Source organism: Drosophila gunungcola (assembly GCF_025200985.1).
Source record: "Drosophila gunungcola strain Sukarami chromosome 2R unlocalized genomic scaffold, Dgunungcola_SK_2 000004F, whole genome shotgun sequence".
NCBI lineage: Eukaryota > Metazoa > Arthropoda > Insecta > Diptera > Drosophilidae > Drosophila > Drosophila gunungcola.
In genome coordinates this window covers 2,496,806-2,515,134 of record NW_026453167.1, presented here as the reverse complement: position 1 = coordinate 2,515,134, position 18,329 = coordinate 2,496,806, and the positions used below count along the sequence as shown (strand labels likewise).

The window sequence follows — 18,329 nt, the reverse complement described above, 5'->3', positions numbered from 1 at the left end:
CGAATTGCGGGGAAAAGGCAAATGACCAGAAAACTTCTGGTACTGCGATAAGTCACAGGGATGAATAAACTTTACTTGAGTTTACTGGGTAACTCAACTTTAGTTGAGCTCTGCATCTGCTGCCACCAAAATGTGGCAAAGTTTTGTGCACTTCCCCAAAGCGGAAATCCTCTTCCGGCCACGAAACTCATCAAAGCAAAAGAGCTCTCACAAACACTGTTCTTGCCTTAGTAAATAAACGATAACTTTGCAACCCAAATTATTTTGGTTATAATATAATAATTATGACAGTGTTCTGGACAGATATCTGTAATGCTTTGCTTTGCATCAATTTTGGTTGTTATAAGTGGAATCCACTTTTTGGTGAACAACTGCTACAAATCCAGTAAGAAATGGTTAAATCTAAACCAATTTACCAAATATGCTTCCGGCTTAAAGTTCACCAACATTTTTAGTGTTCGCACTTGTTTAAGCTTTTTAGTAAATACACTTACTTATTGTTAAGTTAAACCTAAATTATTTTTAATTTTTTTGTAGCCACTTAAATGCAGTTTAAATTGATCAAGTTCTTGAAGTCTATTTTAACGCAACTTTTGATTTGTTTATATGTATTTTTATGAAGCTTACACTATTAATTAAATGGGGTATTTTTTATATCTACATTTATAATATTTTCAAAAATATTGATAAAAACAAAAGTATATATTGTATATTTGTTATTTAAAAAATTAGGTAGATATTAAAAATATTTGCATTCCAATACAAAGTGCAGATAATCGAAGATTTTTTGTTAATTTCCTAACTTTATTTATTGAAAATTTTTTACTACAGTATTTTGAAAAGTGAATTTAAGAGAATAATAATTTAAAATTCAGCTTTTTTTTCTTGAAAAATAATATTTTTATACCTAATTTGTTCATTGGAAGCTTTTCAAGCACTTTGAGTACTTTACATTGACCCACTGCTATTGTTATGAGTGCAGCTGTAGATTTAGAAATATATGAAATACATTTTTTTTAATTAATGTTAAATTATACCAAAATTGTTTTTTGCAATCATATTAGGTGCATTAAATAAGTGGAAGTGATTGGCTATTGCAGTTATTGTTGCGATTTATTTGTCCATTTTACCGAAAACGATAAAAAAAACGCAATTGTCAGCATCAATTAATTTTGTTGTAAATATGAGACTCTGCTTTGCAATTATCATGTGTTTCATGTCAAATTGAGTTGCAAAGAAACCTTTGGTATATGCAAACTTTTAGTTAGTCTACAAATGAATATCTGAATTCGGCTGCTAGTGAAAAGTTATTTGTACTGGTTTAACGCAAAATTTCATTAGAATTTATTTAGCCATTTTTTAAAGGTAGTCAGGTATGTTTAGGTAGCAGTGTTGGTCCTTCAGAAGTGGGCCACAAAGGTGTTAGGGTCAATCACATGGGCCACCTCCCACGGATGAACAACCGAAGGTCCTGGAATGCGGTTGTAAGCAGCTGAAAAACATAATAAATGAAACGGAAAAGAGGTTGATCTGATGACAGTTCTTCTGAACTATTTGATGCCCAACTCACCGATTATCTTTTGGATGGCGGTGTGGGCGTCCAGCAGCTGTGTGGGCGGGGCAGGTGCGGCGTTGCCAAGGACAAAGCAGATGGCTATGAAAGCGAAAACGGCGGCGAGGACTTTCGACATTCTGCGGCTTTGGTTTTGATATTCTGGAGGTTTGCTTGGCGTCTAATTGAATCTGCTGCGACCGCAGCTATTTATACTCGAAAAAACCGGGATGAATGAAAGCCAGCATCGCGATAAAAAGAGAAGAGCATCTCGTTCTGGAGCAGCTGTTTAGAAATTTGCTATCTTGTTTTGGTTTTTGTGGCCGTCCAATTTCTACAGCTATTTTTTAATCCGGGGAATATCCGCACCTGAAGCCGGAAAACAAGTTTCGCAAAAGAACAAACGATTTGGGGCGAGAATTTTAAACACCTCCAAGGAAAGCATAACAATGCAGAATAATTTTCAAAAAAGCTAATGCGAATATATAATCTTTTTGAATATTAATAGTTTTGGTAAAGGTTGTATTTCTCAATTCGCACAACGAAAAATGTGAAGGGTATTTATGTTTATATTTATGTTTGTTAAAATTTAAAAATAATCAAATGGAAAGAAAATCACCAGAACATTTTAATATAATTCATTTTTTCTTGGGTTTAAATGTGATATTAATACCGATAAATTATTTTATATTTCATAAAATTATCTTACATTCCTGTTAAATACGGTTTCACCGCCTATGTGATTTGTGCAATTAGTGAGCAGCATTAGTATTCCGCAAAATACAATATATCAGCATTTTTAATTTGTGTTCCTATTTTCTAGAGGCAGGGAATCAAAAAGTTGACATCAACAGTCATTTGAATTTAAATCGTGTATCTTCCTTCTGAATAAATTAGCCTTAGCACAAATATTTTGCATACGACAGTTCATTGTACGAATTGAGCTAAAAAATCTCTGTTTATGTTTTGTTCAGTTATCTTCTTCTTTTTTGGGTTATTCTATAGACGGCTTGGGCATTTCCAACTACCTGAAAATATGTCGGCCACATGAAAGGTACAAGTAAAAGAATCGTCTGGTTATTTGTCGCCATTTGTTGTTTGTTGTTTGGTGCTGATTTATAAACAAACCGGTTTGACTAATTTGCCGCTTGGTCGGAGGCCAAGGGAAAGTAAAATTTGTGGAATATTCTTCGTTTCATAAATTACGTCAACTGGGAATTTCATCTTAGCATGGCGGCAAATTAAGAAAAATGAGTCGCAAAAATTTTAGACAATTTTCTTAACTTGTTGAGACATTTTGCCATGTATAAGAATATATCAAAATTGATTGGAATTGGAATTTGACAGAGGGAGAAGCTTTTTTTGTGGCCGTCTTTAGTAATCAGTTTAAGACGTGTATTGCCAAAAAATACGTGTAATGCTTATGCACACACGTGCTCAGTATTGACAAGATTGTCACAAGGGTGAATATGTTCTGATAACTGCGTGTCTGTCGGGAGAAAGGAAACCCGGATAAAATAAACAAACAAATAGGGGGAAGCTCCTTTTGACACATGGCAATTGTTTGCGGGAAAAACCTTTTCATCGGATGGGTGGCGGCTAATGAGGCACCCGTAAAGCCTCTTATCACTACGTTTATTGGGCCTGTCGGACCGGCAAATAATTGTGATCTATGGTATCGAACGAGTGCGAACGGGTGAGTTTATGTTAATAACACTGAGCCCTCTACTTAGCCCTATTCATAATTTGTATTTGTGTACTTTTATCTGCATATTCAGCCGTTCAATTTGGGTCGTGCGCAAATCGGACTCCCATACGGCACCTTCTATTCATGGATATATATTATGGCTTTGTGTATTCAAGTCCCGAGAAAAACGAGGCAAAATAGCTAAATAAGAGCTAGGCGTAAACATATTACCCCAGGGCATTTTAAATTATATGTTCATAAATTAGTACTTTCCTCTTTTTTCTCTCACAAGCTATTTACTCTCCCGTTTAAATTTCAACAATGTTTGTTTTCGCCTTAGTCAGGCACACGCTGCGTATGCTTAATATGCCAACGGATTGGTAATTTGATAAATGTTTCATTAATTACAAAAACCATTAGCAATAGGAGTCACAAAAAACAAAAGATGATAGCCTTATATAACTGAAAATGTCAAACTGTTACATGTTCTGCATAAAGATAAATGGTAGATCGTAGATAATTAAGGATCCCAGTAATGCGTATTAATATGGCTTGTTTTTTCATTTAGAAGAGGGAGCTGCCAAGAAAGTGTGTTAGATTTAATTATGTACAAGTACAGAACTCCTTGATGTTGATGAATCGACTCATGTGTCAATGCACTTGCAGCAGAGTCAGCGATGCAGTTTAATTGGAATTTTGCCATTTATCTCGGATTTCAAGGAAGGAGAATAAGTTACTTGTACACAAGTCAATCATAGAATATTTAAAGCATTTTGAGTGCTTACACACGTGTCGATTTGAGTTTGTAAATTAGATTTCTCATCATGTCAGAGACGTGCTAAAATGATGGATCCGATGCTCTTAGCTGCCAGACGCAAATCCCATTATTGGAAATTTCGTTTTGTTGGCAGGTTGTAAGCTTCTGCCGAAAAGTTGGCCAACTAACATGAAGTTAAAGAGCGAATGTTATTTGCGATTCCCTAGACGCAGGCGAAGCAATTAGGTTATAAGTTCCACTTATATAAACACTTGACTTTGCCCAACTTTCAGATGAATAACTTTTAGATAATCCACCGACGTACTTAAGCTAAATTATGTACTGATCCTATTTAACGTGTATGAGATTTCTTTGAGAAAAATCATGAAAATTGACCACGTTATAAGCTGAAAAGTTGTGCTAGTCTCTTAAGGTTGCCAGGAGCGAAACAAAGGAAACCATGTCTTCAACAAAGTCATTTAATTAGCTGATGGTTGAAAATGCAAAGTGAGTCAAAGCCAGGTCTAATCCTTACGCTTCAGATTTCATTGCGGAGATGGTTTCCGTCTGTTGGTTTTGCTTATTTTAACCAACTGCAGGTGGGTGTAATTAAGTGGCACAAATAGTGTGGGATTTAATCATCACAAACAGCTATTTACGCATATACAAATGGGTGCTTTGTGCACATTTAGGTGACTGCAAAGTTATTCAAAGTTGGAATTGTACTGTTTTGTTCAGATTGCATGCATAATTAAAATCTCAACATAAAAAAATTTTTAAGAACTTAGTTCTTAATTAGAAATTTAAGGTCTGCTATGATTATCTTCTGTTTGCTGTGTGCGAACTTTTATTACTTGACTCAACTCCAGTTGCCGTAGACAACAATGCTCACGCGACATCTGGGCGAATTGCTTTGCCTTTTTATATCTTGTACTCATGAAGTAAATGGGTATATTGCATTTGGCCTTAAGTAAGTTACAAAGATTGTGAACCGTATTCAAAGAGTTAATGAATTTAAGCAATTTACATATTCACAATTGTGAAATATATAAAACCATTCGAGGAATTTTCAATAAACATATGCGTTTACATGTGTGTCATATTGAACTTTCATTGCAGGGAGAAAAAGTCAAAAGATTATATTCAAAAATTTGATAGGTGACGATTTATTTTGTGAAGGAAGAAAACCATCTAATCAAATTTTCAAGTTAACTGCTTACTTCAGTAAGTACTAATAATCGTATGGTCCTGAGCATTTAAAATGACATTTGATGGCTGTACCAACTCTTGTAATTATTAGGCACTAAATAATTATACGCTCATAGTTAAGGAGAAAGGAAGGTGAATGCTCTAAGATAAAATGGAATTGCTACCATATTTTTATGAAATTTGTTTTCTTAAACATTTCTTTATTTTGACTTTTTACCGTCTTTGCACTTTGTTTGTTGATGCTGTTTTTTAAATGTGAACAATGTTCTGCAACTTAATTTTTATAACCTTTATATATTTTCATTTTAAGTATCTTAAAATGCGCCGCAAACTAAACTTAAAAATAAACTTAACAAGAATGAAGCATCGCTATATCTTTGCTTTTGTCAAATGGATATTATTTAAATAATTTTAAAGTTTTATAAATGAGGTGTAACAACCTGATGAAAAAAAGAAAACATTTTAAGAGTAGGAAATAAATGTGAAGTGTTACAGAAAGAAGCACTTTTATAAAAAACTCATATAAAATCATTCTTTTATAACAAATTTAGAAGCACCGACCTTGGAAATGTCATTTATGGAAATATCAACTCAATAGCAGTAACTTCGTCAGTTTTGCTTGAAATCTTGACCCAACCATCTCGAAATATTTAATAAACAAAAATAAAAATGCTTAGAAAAAATCTTAAAACCGCACCTTAAAAAATTCCAGTGACGAAATCTTCTGTTTTATCATTTTTCACTTATAAATGCCCTGTTACATTCGATTACATTCGATTAGACGACCTTTAAAGTCGTCTTAATGTGCATTTTTCTGTGGACCGAAGCTTTAAATGTACAAAATGTTGTGTCTTCCTTCGTATGTGAGAGATAGAGACGTTCGCAGGAGGCTTAAAATCCTTCCCCATGGACCATATGCTTTCTGTTTGTCTTCGGGATGCGACAATCATGCATAATTAATCACAGAGTGACGCCGACGGGATTTGAATTGTGCCCGTGTGTTGTGTGCTGTGTGTGTTGTGTGTTGTATGTAGTATGTGCCGGTTGACATGGCCGTGCTTTTTTATCACTGCCACAGACGCCTAGCCGCTATATTTATCTTTTTACTTGGGTTCCTCGGTCCTCTGTCACTGCAATCTGGTGTCATAAACGATTTGGTCCGAGAAAAGTGGAGGGCCAAAGGAGGAGAAGGTAAGACCCTTGCCGGGAAAACGATGTTAATGTCAAGTATGTTCCCGAGCACGTCTTGCTGCGATAATTGTTGACGTAAATCATGCAGAAGAGCAACAGAAATAAGGCCTCAGACAGACAGTACCAACAACACATCCACAAACAAAAAAAAATTATATTGTGATGCGATTAATTTTTAACAGAGCATTTTGTAGGCTTAAATATGGATAAGAAATATTCATCAAACAATAATTTGTTGGAAATATCATTTTCATAAATTAGGACTAAAATAACTTTTGTCAAAATATTGAATCACATTAAAAAAAGGCAAATTATTTTAAAAGTGATTTCGAATTAATCAAGCCCCGCCTTATCAGATCATGATTACATATCTGAATTAAGAAGCGTTTATAGTCCTGAAAAAAAAAACATTCTTAACTAAGGTTGGTTTTTTTTTGACAGTGTATTGAAAGGACCTGTCGCCACTTTCTGAAGCTTGGGGAAAGTGACATCCGGAAAACCGGGCGCATTAGCGCGGACATATTTCTTGGTGGCCGCAGCACATAATTGAAATAAATATCAAGTGCGTGTCATCCCAGATTTTTGGTCGGGTGGAAAATATGGGGGTGGCACTTTATTGAAATGTGTTTGCTTATTTGAAGACAAACACCAACAAAGTGGCTGCCGCTCTTGCAGTGGGAATTGATTATAATGGAAATATTTACCATCCCGAGCAATTCTCGGCTCAGCATTTGGCGACTGGATGGTGAAAATTTGAAAGCATTGTAAAAGCTGGACTAAGTGCTTGGGAAAAGTGCGGAAAAAGGAAAACACAAAGTGTTGATGCCTCAGATGTAAGAAAAGAAGGCATTTCTCAAATTAATGCGCACAACAGCGGGCGGAAATATTATGCAAATCACGTAATTTTTATTTCGCCGTGTTGAAAAGTCAAGACGACATGCTTTTTGTTTCAAGCAGATGGTTACGTTGGGGGGTTTCATATGAGAAGGCTTTTTGTTTAACCCACTTTTATTGAAAACACGCGCTTAGAAGCCTCTTTAAGTTAATGGAAATAAGGGTAATACTTATAGTGATGGGATATTTTGACCTATATTATAGTTTCATGATTTATTGCAGATTTCTGGAAATCTAGCATCTTTTGTTTGGTAACATTTTTAAATCACCCCTTGCCATAACATTTCAAATTTGCGCGCCCTGCATGCAGCCCTGTGCTTGTTATCGATTGCCAGCGGGCATGCGCATTAGTATCGATAGTCGATGACAAACAGCTGTGTACCTATACTTATCCAATATGGCTGCAAGTAAAAAAATGTAACGCTGTGAAAAATTGCAACTCAAATTGCATTTTCTGCTCGAAAAACCAAATAGAAAAGTGCCAGGAATGTGAATAAGTGACGAGGAAGTCGAAAACTTCCCGAAAAACAAGTGCGCGCCAAGAAATTCGAAGGGAAAAGTGCTGAAAACAAAAAGTTGCCGGTGCCCCGCCAAAAAAAAGAAGTCGCCCCCGCCTCTTCGAAAAAAAAGCATTTCTGGAAAGGAATCAAGATTCATAAAGTTACAATGGAAGCCGACATAACGCCCTCGGCGGAAACGAATGGGGAGCAGCGTGAAAATCTCCGCGAAAATGCTGAAAATCCCGAGCAACAGCCCCAGGAGCTGGCCAAATCCCTGGATTCCGCCGACGATGGCGTCTCAGGAGCTGTGGGTCAGATTATAGACTACCTAGAGGTGCGGCTGGCTTAAAACTTAAAAAAACTCTTCAAAGCAAGGGGCTTATATCATGTTTCTTTAAATTTCTTATTTCAGGAGGATGCCGGCGCCACTGCGGATCAGGATCAGGAGGCGGAAATGGGCGAGGAGGAGTATCTGGATGGTGAGATGCCGCAGGAGAAGGAAACTCAAGGATTAGATGGCTTGCAGGGGGAGAAAACCAAATCCCCCGCTCCAGAACCAGCCAACAAGGTAGATTTACCCAATACTGCAAATGAAAATGAGGATTTAAAGCAGAAATCTGGAGAGGAAGGAGAAAAAGATGCTGAGCAAGAGAAGGAAGCCCCGTCGTCGGATGGAGAAGTTGCCACAGACAAGCTTGATGAAGATGCCACAGCCGAAAAAGATGAGGAAGAAGCTGGCCGAGACAAAGAAAAAGGACCGGACGACGAATCAGCCATCGAAGATGGTGAAGAACCCAACGAAGATGGTGAAGAAGCCATCGAGGAAGACGAGGAAGGTGACGAACCCATCGAAGAAACAGAGGAAGTTGACCAAGAATTCGAGACCGCCACCGATGCCGAGGGCGAACTAATCACCGGCGATGAGCCCGGCGAGCTGGGCGAAGTAGCTCCCATCCGCGAGCGCAAGAAAGAGGAGCCCGTGGATGAGAACCAATGCCGCGTCTGCACCAGCAAGGAGGAGCTAGTCGACCTGTTCAAGAAGCAAATCGATGCCACGCCCGCGGACATGCTGCTGGTCATCTGTCCCAGTGTCTCGATTCTGCCCAAGGACTTTATGCCGCAGTTCATATGCACCAAGTGCATGGGCAGCCTCACCATTGCCATACAGCTGAGGAAGCAGCTGGAAACCACCGACCAGGATCTGCGCAAGCGCCTGTCCAGGAGCAAGAACAAGGTGCGCAGACCGCGCGGCTATGTGGTCATCGATGCGCCCGTCACCGATTCCAGCGAGGATGAGGATGAACTGGACGATGAGTTCAAGGTGTCCGATGTTGGCGGCACCACGAGTGCAGACAGCGATTCGGCCGACTCCGATGTCAGTGAGAAGAAGAAGGAGAAAAAGAAGCCCGGTCGTCCTGGACGTCCGAGAAAGAAGCCGCTGAAGAGGAATTCCGAAAGCGATGGAGAGCCATCCAGCGCCCCAAAGAAGAAGTACCAGCCGTCGCCGGGGGCTGCCGTGGGTCCATTCGAGTGCCCCAAATGCGACTTGACCTTTTCGCGCAAACAGTCCTATGTGCTGCACCGCAAGACGCACGAAAGGATAGAGCATGCTTGTCCCATCTGCGGCAAGAAGTTCAAGGTGGAGTGGGCCTACAAGACGCACATGCAGCGGCACGAACAGGAGCGCGCCCACTTCCGCTGCGAGCTGTGCCCCAAGATCTTCCGCCTGCGGGCCGAGCTGAAGCACCACATGGCCCAGCGGCACGACGAGCATGGATTTATTTACGAGTGCAAGCGCTGCCAGCGCACCTTCCTCACGCAGCAGCGATTGCAGCGCCATCAGGCCGTCGGCTGTCAACGCAACAAGGAGGAGCCGACAGTTCGCATCAAGGAGGAGCATGTGCGCATCAAGCACGAGCCGCGCATCAAGGAGGAGCAGCGTAACAGCCATGTACACGTCCAATCGCACTCGCAGGGCAACAACAGCGGCAGCATGGGCAAACGTCGACCCGGCGAGGGCAGGGACCTTTTCAAGGCCGTGGCCCCACCCACCACCACCTACTGGAGCGATAGCTTCTCGGACTAAGATCAAGGTGCGGCGGCTCTGCGGGGACTTCTGTTATAATCAACGATTTTAAGTTTACCCTAGCTGTAGAAAAAATAAATCAGTGCAAATAAATCACATTTGTAATAAATACAAAACAAAATAAGTGCAAGTTGACGCTACTTGTAAACTTCTCCAACTGAAATAAGTAAGCAAACAATAAAATAAAAGGTTCGATTTATGGCTAATTGAGATTATTGACTTTCATTTTATGTGGGTGTGATAGATACGCTTTTGTATTTCAAACTCCGTCCATTTTTTCCAAATAATTTTAATTACAATTTTATTTTAATATTTCAAGCCGCAAATATATATCCAAGTATTTTTAATTTTGTTTGTACACTTAAAATAAATTAAGTTTGTTATTATTATATTAAATTAAAATTATTTCAATTGTATTTCATTATTACATTTCATGCCACAAATATTTATCTACAAATTTTTTGATTTTCTGTTGTGCATTCCAAAGTGAAACTAGTTAGCTTGTCGAACCCGCATTGTTTCACAAGTGAGAAACTACAATTTAAGTTGTGCAGATGTTGTTAAATTGATTCGTTTTGTGCATTAACTTAATCGCCTAATGTCGCGAAAACATAAACTGAAAAGGATTTTAAAAGGATTTTTGTTTGTACTTCAATTTTAGTGACCATTGTTGTCTATGCTATCACTTTAACTTAGATAATTCATAAATACTTTAAGTGAACTTGCCATCCGCATCATGCATTTTACAACAGCTGAAGCTACTTTACAGCGTTCATTGGCTGACAGCATTCATCCTCGCAAACCATAAAGTGTGTAAACGAACTATGCTTCATAAAATTTAATATAAATTGTTTGCTGGTTGCAAGCGCACTATTGTATGTGATGCAGCGTTCTAGTCCAAAATGGTTTTCACTAAAGCCCCTAAAGTGGTCGCCAAAGTTGGGGCTTACCAAATGAGGGCATTTAATGCTTTGTTAGAACGCGTCCACCCCAATCATGGCCATCATTTTGCTGGCTAATGGTCATAATGTCGCTTGCGGGTTCTAACTACGAGTGTATAACTGCAGGGATTATATTTGCAAGCACATTTAAGTTGCCAACTGAACTGCAGCTTACATACATACAAAAAAATTAAAAGTTTTCATTCGAAATGAGAAACACATTTAGTTTTGGACAAAATCACGATTTGAAAAAGGCTAATAAGTTGTATACATTGAAAGTGGTGTGGCAGAGGCAAACTTAGTTTGAGTCTTATAAAGCCCAATAAATATGTATTATTTTTAGTTTTGAAACCCAGATATTAAATTTAACTTTGCTAGGAATGCAAATTATTTTATTCAGAATAACATTTTTTTAAGTACACTATCATACACGATCTACGAAGGCAAAAGTCTTATAAAGTCTCGTATCTAGATATTTTATTTTATGGTCAAATGATTTTTATGATACTTTATATCTCATCCTATAATTTTGTTATGCTTATATATTTTTGAAAGCATAGTTTGCTAAGAATATAAAAGAAAAAATGTTTGTGGGAGTTTTTTTAATGTTTTTTTTTTTAATATAATATTTCTGTGAAATGTTGAAAAGTAAGTTTAAGATACTTTTGGACTTTTTAGAGTACAACTGAATAATTGTTTACATTCCTTAGATTTTTTCTGGTCGTTCCGATATATTTCGACTTTCTTTATTTTAATTTTTTTTGTTCTGTTTGTTGAATAGTTGTAATTTTTTCTGTGTTTTATAAACATTACTAAAATGTCTGAGTTGAGTGTTGGGGATGAAATGTGTAAACTATTTTAGTTTAGTTTTGTCTATATGCCCCGTATTTCTCCTCTGTGTATGCCAAGAGTTCTATACAAATCCTGGCCCCAAATGCGTAAAAACAAAGTGAAAGGCAACCACACTGGATCGACCTCAATGTTTATTTACAAAGCCAACAGAAGATATTTGGGCACGAGGTCCGTTGCAAAAACGATGTATATATGTAGGATTTCTGTCGGGGGTTAATGGGTAGTTGGCTGATGTATCAGGTGCTGTTGGTTGCTGCTGCTGATCCGTGGAATTCTTTAAAAGTGGTGAATGGAATGATATGTGGGCAGGTGGTACGAGACCGAGGATACCGGATGGTGGGCGATCAGGGGGGCGTGCGAGATGAGCGGTGCGTGGGAGATGAGCGGTGCATGCGAGATTATCGGAGCATGGTGCACCACCGTGGGGGCGGAGATGTAGTGCGAGTGGGTGACCAGTGGGGCGTGGTGGTAGCCCAGCCCCAAGGACAAGCCCCGCTTGGTCTTCACCGACGACTCAGGAGCTGGTGCGGGTGCGGCCAGGATACAGGCCAAGCTGGCGATGAGCAGGAGCAGCTTTTACGTTTCCCGGAATGTTCCATTAGCGTTTAATGAGCAGAAATACAGGAGAAAAATGTGGGAGTATTAGTTCGCGTCGTTCGACAAAATATTTACTCAAGTATGCCAATTTAGCTTACTGTGAATCTCATTTTGTAGGTCTATTTATGATTTATGGTGATGGTGGTAACTGTTTTGCGCACTGGCTTTAATTCAACTAACGAGGCTGGCAGTCAGAACCACCTTATTTATACAATTCGACGGTGCGGTGCGTGAATTGTTCGGAACTCACTCAAAACTAAGTCAAACGCACTCATTAGGCAAAAACTATTTAGACCCAAAAATAAAGTAAAAATCCCAATAGACACGCATTGAGAAAAAAATATGCCCACATCAAGCCAAAGTTGCAAAAACAAGCCGCCGAGCGACTCAAAAATTGGATAGATACTATACATGTGTGAATGTGCGTATGCGAGTGCGGCTGAGTGTATCTGAGTATCTACGTATCTGACAGAACGCCACAGCCAGTCCACATAAATTGGCTTTTAATTCAGCAAATTATTTGGAGTACTCACTTTGAGTGCGAATTGCCACTATAAATTATCGGCAGCTGCAATGGTCCATAAGATCATCTCAATAAATCGAATTACTAAATGCCAAAACAATAAATAACAATAATTTTATTTAGCTTGTGAGCAACTGTGGCTTTTTACCAATTCAACATTGGCAAGCAATTTTTATATGGTATATTTTAAAGCATATTTAAATAGTTCAATACAATTGAAATATTTGCTTTAATTTGTAAATCGATTAAAATAAACGAGTTAATCATTTGTGAAAATTACTAAATAATTCTCAGCTAATCCCTCGAAAATATATTGCAATTGTTAACGCAACACAAAAAACACTATATACCACAAAGTGAATAATATATATTGTTCAATCTTAAGCTCAGCACTTACAATTAAAGCCCACCAATAAATGAACCAATTTATTTTAGTTTTCTATTGAAAATATAGGTTGCGGCATATGCAAACAAGCTTTTATTTATTCTATGCATATTCTATGGCAAATATAGCAAAATTGTTTTCCATGCAGCTGCCCATTTCTGTCCATGACAAATGAGTCAAATACATTTTCTATGCGTCTGAATTCCATTCTGAGTTAAAGTAATGTCAACAAATTGTATACCATTTTATATATTTTTAACCGATGACAGCAACAAATGATTGCTAGTGTGTTTATCTAGGCTAATAGAAAATACCAATTCCAGAGGTGCTTTAGGGGATTCGTATTCCGCTAAAGTCTCTTTTGTTTAGAGCATTTATGTGGTAGTTGCAGCTATTTAATGGCCTTAATGTTAGGGCCCTTGTAATGGGCAACAAATGCATGGAAGTGAAAAGCTGTGGGATCGTTGAGTCAATTGGCCCAGCGGGAGGCTATATAGCCTGAGCTGTATTTGATAAGAGTCTTGTTTCCTCTATCCAATTTTCCCGCCGGAAAATGTGGTAATAAAAATGAGGAAATACACACTTATATATGTAGGTACACTGAGGTACATAATCTAAATTAAGAACAAAATGTCCTTACTAGAAAAATAAATCCCGAATTGTTCTTATTATGTAAGAAAAATCTAAGCCGAAAATACTAATACTAATACAGAAACTTTCTGATTTAATATCTTATTTGGCATTAGCTTGAGACGAAGTTTGAGTCTTTGAAGAGACAACATAAAAAAATAAACATATAGAACACACTAAAGATGTACAATACTTTTTGTAAGCTGTTAAGAGTTTTTAAAACAAGAAATATTGTTTTCAAATCAAGACGTGAAACCATTTTTCTTTTAATATTTTATTCTCTGTGTACACACATTTGACAGGCGGAACGTTAATTAACGGTTTGGCGAATGGCGGCCAAAGAGAAACAACAGCAGCCAAAGGAAAAGCCTGGGGTGCCATTTCTGTTTATCTGCAGCTGTCAGTTGATGGCGGAATTTTCCTTTTTGTGGGTTGTTGGGTGGTTGCATATCTGTGGGTGCGCCACCTGTTCAGACATATTTCTCAAGGCCACGTAATTGTGAAAGAAAAGACTTAGGGATAATAATTTAGTTAGGGAAGGCCTGAAACGAATCGCTAATAAGGCTAGAATTTCCTTACAACCTGACTCAAACTATATTAAAATCATTGAGTAGTCCAAAGTTATTCTGATCATGTTTTTAATATAAATTACATCGAATAAACTGCTTTAAACAGCTTGTTGATGGCTTAGTAATTCTAGCTAATAATTTACCATAAATTTCATTATTTGAATTTGTTTATTTCCTGAACATTAAAATAGCACAAGGTTTGTGCTATTGAATGTTCACTGTATATGAGGGAAAATAAAATTTGGCGGATATTACTTAATGTCATATCCACTTCAAACGATTTATTTTCAGCAAAATAAAAGTGTACTTTAATAGCCTTTTTATTACCTTTATAGCAAGTTGAGTTCAGAAAAATTCATTCCGTTTGAAATCAAATATATATTTTGTGGCCCGATTTCAATTTGATTGAATGCTGCTCACAGCAGATGCCCTTAACAGATGTATGCGTTTGACGAAAATGAAAGGCCAATCGATCAACATCAAATATCTGACAGAAATTGGTGCCACTGGCAGTGAAGTTTCAGTCCAATATCTCAAAATATTGCAAGCCACATGTGGCAATTCAAAAGTGTTGCCAAAAGGCGGAGTTGCGAAATGAGTTGCGAACAGGATTCAGATTTGTATTCAGATTCGGCGGGGGCCATTAGCCAAATGCAACACTTTTGACGACATGTGGACACGTTGACTTTGATTCGGCCAACTGAGTGATCTGGGTAGCAGTGTCACATGCTAACCGTCGGATGAATGGACATAGCTTTTGCACAATAAGAAAAACATTTGGTATATGAATTTGAAATACAAATAAAATAAAATATATCCTCCTAATGTGTTTGTAAAATATTTACAAATTTAATCCCATTTTCAGAGCAGGAATTTGAAAATTAGCTAAAATAACTTTTTAATAACTCAATATATGATGTTGCAACTTGAAAAGTACAAATGAAATAAATCAGTACTGACAAGAAAAATATTAAAATTATTAGCATAGCTCATAATTGATCCTAAAAAGGCTGTCCACACCACCTGAGAATGAAAATAAACATATTGTTTCGCTTCAAGATCAAAATTACTATTAATTACAAAAAAAAATGTAATTTAAACGAAATTCTCAAAAATATCCGATAACATATCATTGAAATATATATCTGTGTATCTGGATCTGCAACTCTACCGAATTAGATTTTTCTCTTGGTGCTTTGCCAATTAATTGCCCACAACGCCCAGGCAGCTTCGAATCGATTCGGCGGGCAGACAGTTGGACAGGTGTGTTCAGCTCCACTTTGGCCACTCAAAAATTGCATTATTTTTTGTTAATTATGCTGCACAGTTGCAGTGGTACTCGCTCGGAATGTCGACACCGCATAACCATACTATAGTTGTGCAATCGCATTGCAAACTGGCTGCCAAGGCTTTAGCTTGACAATCAGGGTTTTTGATAGTCAACATTGTTTTACATATCGACGAGGGAGGCAAATTTTGATGGCTATAAGTCAGCATGACATTGCCATCCGTCAACAGTTTTCAAAGTACAGGGCCAGGTTAACCAGTAATTTTAATAAACATTGTTTGACAGGGGTTGGAACTTGGTTAGCCACTTAAAAGCAATTATTTTTACTCAAAATGTTTTTCATTCCAGGATGCTTAAAATAAGTAAAAACACGGAAATAGCAAATAAAAAAGAAGCTTAGGAACTATTTAGAAACAATTTAAATTTTATTTGCATAAAAATAGCTAAAGTAGGCTTAAAATAATTAAAAACATTAAAAAAAAGCAGAAGCCTGTAGATACAAATTATTGTGATGGGTTTGCTCGTTCAAATTCTGTGTTTTTGCAGAGACATTGTATAAAATGAAAAAAATTTTAAAACGCAGTTACAACCAAAATTATTTAAGAAGCCTTCATGGGCCACTAGTTTATTAAATTATCTAACAATTAGGAAAATTAAGCGATATTTTCAGAACTTGAAAGCCGAAAAACATTAATTTAAAAAAGTATCGAGCTAATTTTTCGCTGTGTATTTTTGTGTGTTTTTCTAGCCTCTAATTAGCAGTTGGATATTACGCATAAATTGAAATTATCAGCCTGCAATGATGCAGGATATCGGTAACGTGGGCCAGACCCATTTGCAGCCCCGCGTGCTCTTCAATGAAACGGTTTTAAAGGACCACAAACTGACCAGCACCGACATCGAGGAGTTCGTGAAATTATGGCAGGAGTTTCAGATGAAGAACATAACCCCGTCGGTGGATGAATGTCAGGGCTATTGCCAGGGGGAAATTTACAACTGGCTGCGCGCCTACAACAGCATCCATGGATACGTTTCCCTGATGGTAAGCTAACTGTCCCCCAGAAATTTCTTATTTGGGGCAAACAAAGGAATATTTTGACTAATGATAAGTGGGGATGGCAAAGACCATTCATGAACGCAGCCGGGAAAGGTTCTCTGATGGATTCAAGGGACTGCATCACCTTTGAACCACCCACCCAGGTCCAGGGAATTTTGGTCCTTTTTCTGAATTAAAGCTATTTGGTTCGCTCAGTTTAGCCATCAAAATTACAAATCAAATTAAGGTCCTTAAATCTAGGCCTTTTGTTTTTGTTCCCTCTTTTCTTGTCAACGTTTTTTTGAAGGGATACAAATTACATTTGATGTCGTTGTGGTTAAGGCGTTAATGTGTTTTGCGTCCGTTACATTTTAATTTCCAGACATTAGGTTTTTTGCCTGTTTTTCAGACGGCAAATGTAGAAAAAGTTTTTTGCTTACTCACAAATTAATTAGCATCAACACAGCTAAGCTTTAGAATAGGATTCAACTTTTTTCGGACTTAATAATTTGATTTTCAGCTTGAAGAATTTAATTTCATTAGCGTAGAAGAAAATAGTTGAGGAAGAACTTACTCATAAAACGTTCGGCAACAACAGTTAACAACAGTTCCATTTGGCAGATGACAGCGAAATGGAAAATGTTGCGAAAAATGTAAATAGAATGGACCAAGTCAGTTGCGAATGAATAATACATTCAGCCGTTTTGGTTTCCAAGGGCAAAAATGGGAGGAGTGCAATCAATTGAATGTATGTGAACGCTTCAAAACATTCGTTTTTACAAATAACAGATTTGTGTTGCTTTTTGTTATTTGCTTGAACCATATAGATTTGCATATTCGGGACAATAGCAAACATCTTGAACATAATGGTCCTTACACGAAAGGAAATGGCCAAGACGCCCATAAATAACATCCTCAAGTGGTTGGCCGTTGCCGATATGTTTGTGATGCTGGAATATATACCCTACACTTCGTATCAGTATATATATATGGGTCCAGGTGAGTGAATATTAATTGCAAAATATTAAATATTAACAGAGGTCATCTTGATTAAAGTTTTGTTTAGTTTTAGTTTTTTTTTTGTTTTTATTAATGTGTTTAAAAGGATTGCCTTACACTGAGAAAATTGAATTTATGAATTCTTCAATTTAAAGAATAATAGACTGGATATGGTCTTAAAGTTGAGCCTATCATAGGAATAATTGATTTAAGAAATAACTTAAGGTCATGTAACAAGCCATATGGCCTTAGGTCCGTTTTTAGGTAAATATTCCCTTAATTACATAAAACTTTTAAGGCCATGTTTAGGAATTTTTCTTAAAATTAAGAAATTAAATATACTAAGCAACATAACATTTTGAAACAACATATTTTTCTTAGCTTGATGTGTAGAAAACCAACTGAAATTCTAGAGTTTCATGTTTAATTTAGTAATCATTTTTTTCTGTGCAGGTGAAAAAGATTTGAGCTACACCTGGGCGGTTTGTCTGCTGGTCCACATGCACTTTACCCAAATCCTTCATACAATTTCCATAGGATTGACCGTAACACTGGCAGTGTGGCGATATGTGGCCATCAGGTGAGCAGATCTTCCAGCCAGCTATGCATGCTACTGCCTGGGATTCAGATTCC

The 18,329-nt window shown here is 37.4% G+C and overlaps 4 protein-coding genes across 11 annotated transcripts in view; 2 read left to right on the top strand and 2 right to left on the bottom strand.

Annotated features, from left to right (window-relative positions):
* LOC128254277 (G-protein coupled receptor dmsr-1) overlaps positions 1-18,329 on the top strand; it is a 78,007-nt gene that overhangs the window by 56,858 nt on the left and 2,820 nt on the right. For 7 of the 8 annotated variants that reach the window (XM_052983218.1, XM_052983219.1, XM_052983216.1 and 4 more), the window contains 3 exons: positions 16,410-16,703; positions 17,525-17,696; positions 18,150-18,276. In XM_052983218.1, the coding sequence (XP_052839178.1) occupies positions 16,461-16,703; positions 17,525-17,696; positions 18,150-18,276 (542 nt within the window). In that variant the 5' untranslated portion in view covers positions 16,410-16,460. Of the gene's footprint in view, positions 1-15,941; positions 15,960-16,409; positions 16,704-17,524; positions 17,697-18,149; positions 18,277-18,329 lie in introns of those variants that run through there. The other variant, XM_052983220.1, reaches the window with a different exon arrangement.
* LOC128254281 (uncharacterized) lies at positions 1,329-1,747 on the bottom strand. Its single transcript, XM_052983224.1, has 2 exons — positions 1,571-1,747; positions 1,329-1,492 (listed from the first exon to the last, which is right to left on the bottom strand). Exons 1-2 carry the CDS (start codon positions 1,689-1,691, stop codon positions 1,401-1,403), a joined length of 213 nt encoding a protein of 70 aa, XP_052839184.1. The 5' UTR covers positions 1,692-1,747; the 3' UTR covers positions 1,329-1,400.
* On the top strand, positions 7,657-10,086 carry LOC128254274 (zinc finger protein 777). The gene is made up of 2 exons (XM_052983210.1): positions 7,657-8,124; positions 8,203-10,086. The coding sequence occupies exons 1-2, from the start codon at positions 7,957-7,959 to the stop codon at positions 9,874-9,876; spliced, it is 1,842 nt and encodes a 613-aa protein (XP_052839170.1). The 5' UTR covers positions 7,657-7,956; the 3' UTR covers positions 9,877-10,086.
* On the bottom strand, positions 11,783-12,486 carry LOC128254280 (cuticle protein LPCP-23). Its single transcript, XM_052983223.1, has 2 exons — positions 12,365-12,486; positions 11,783-12,242 (listed from the first exon to the last, which is right to left on the bottom strand). Exons 1-2 carry the CDS (start codon positions 12,374-12,376, stop codon positions 11,946-11,948), a joined length of 309 nt encoding a protein of 102 aa, XP_052839183.1. The 5' UTR covers positions 12,377-12,486; the 3' UTR covers positions 11,783-11,945.

Excerpts from the sequence above, each read along its gene's own strand:
- LOC128254281 (XM_052983224.1), bottom strand. The coding sequence starts at position 1,691 with ATGTCGAAAGTCCTCGCCGCCGTTTTCGCTTTCATAGCCATCTGCTTT. Across the intron at positions 1,493-1,570 it reads CGCCATCCAAAAGATAATCG|CTGCTTACAACCGCATTCCA; the intron begins GTGAGTTGGGCA and ends TATGTTTTTCAG.
- LOC128254274 (XM_052983210.1), top strand. The coding sequence starts at position 7,957 with ATGGAAGCCGACATAACGCCCTCGGCGGAAACGAATGGGGAGCAGCGT. Across the intron at positions 8,125-8,202 it reads AGATTATAGACTACCTAGAG|GAGGATGCCGGCGCCACTGC; the intron begins GTGCGGCTGGCT and ends TTCTTATTTCAG.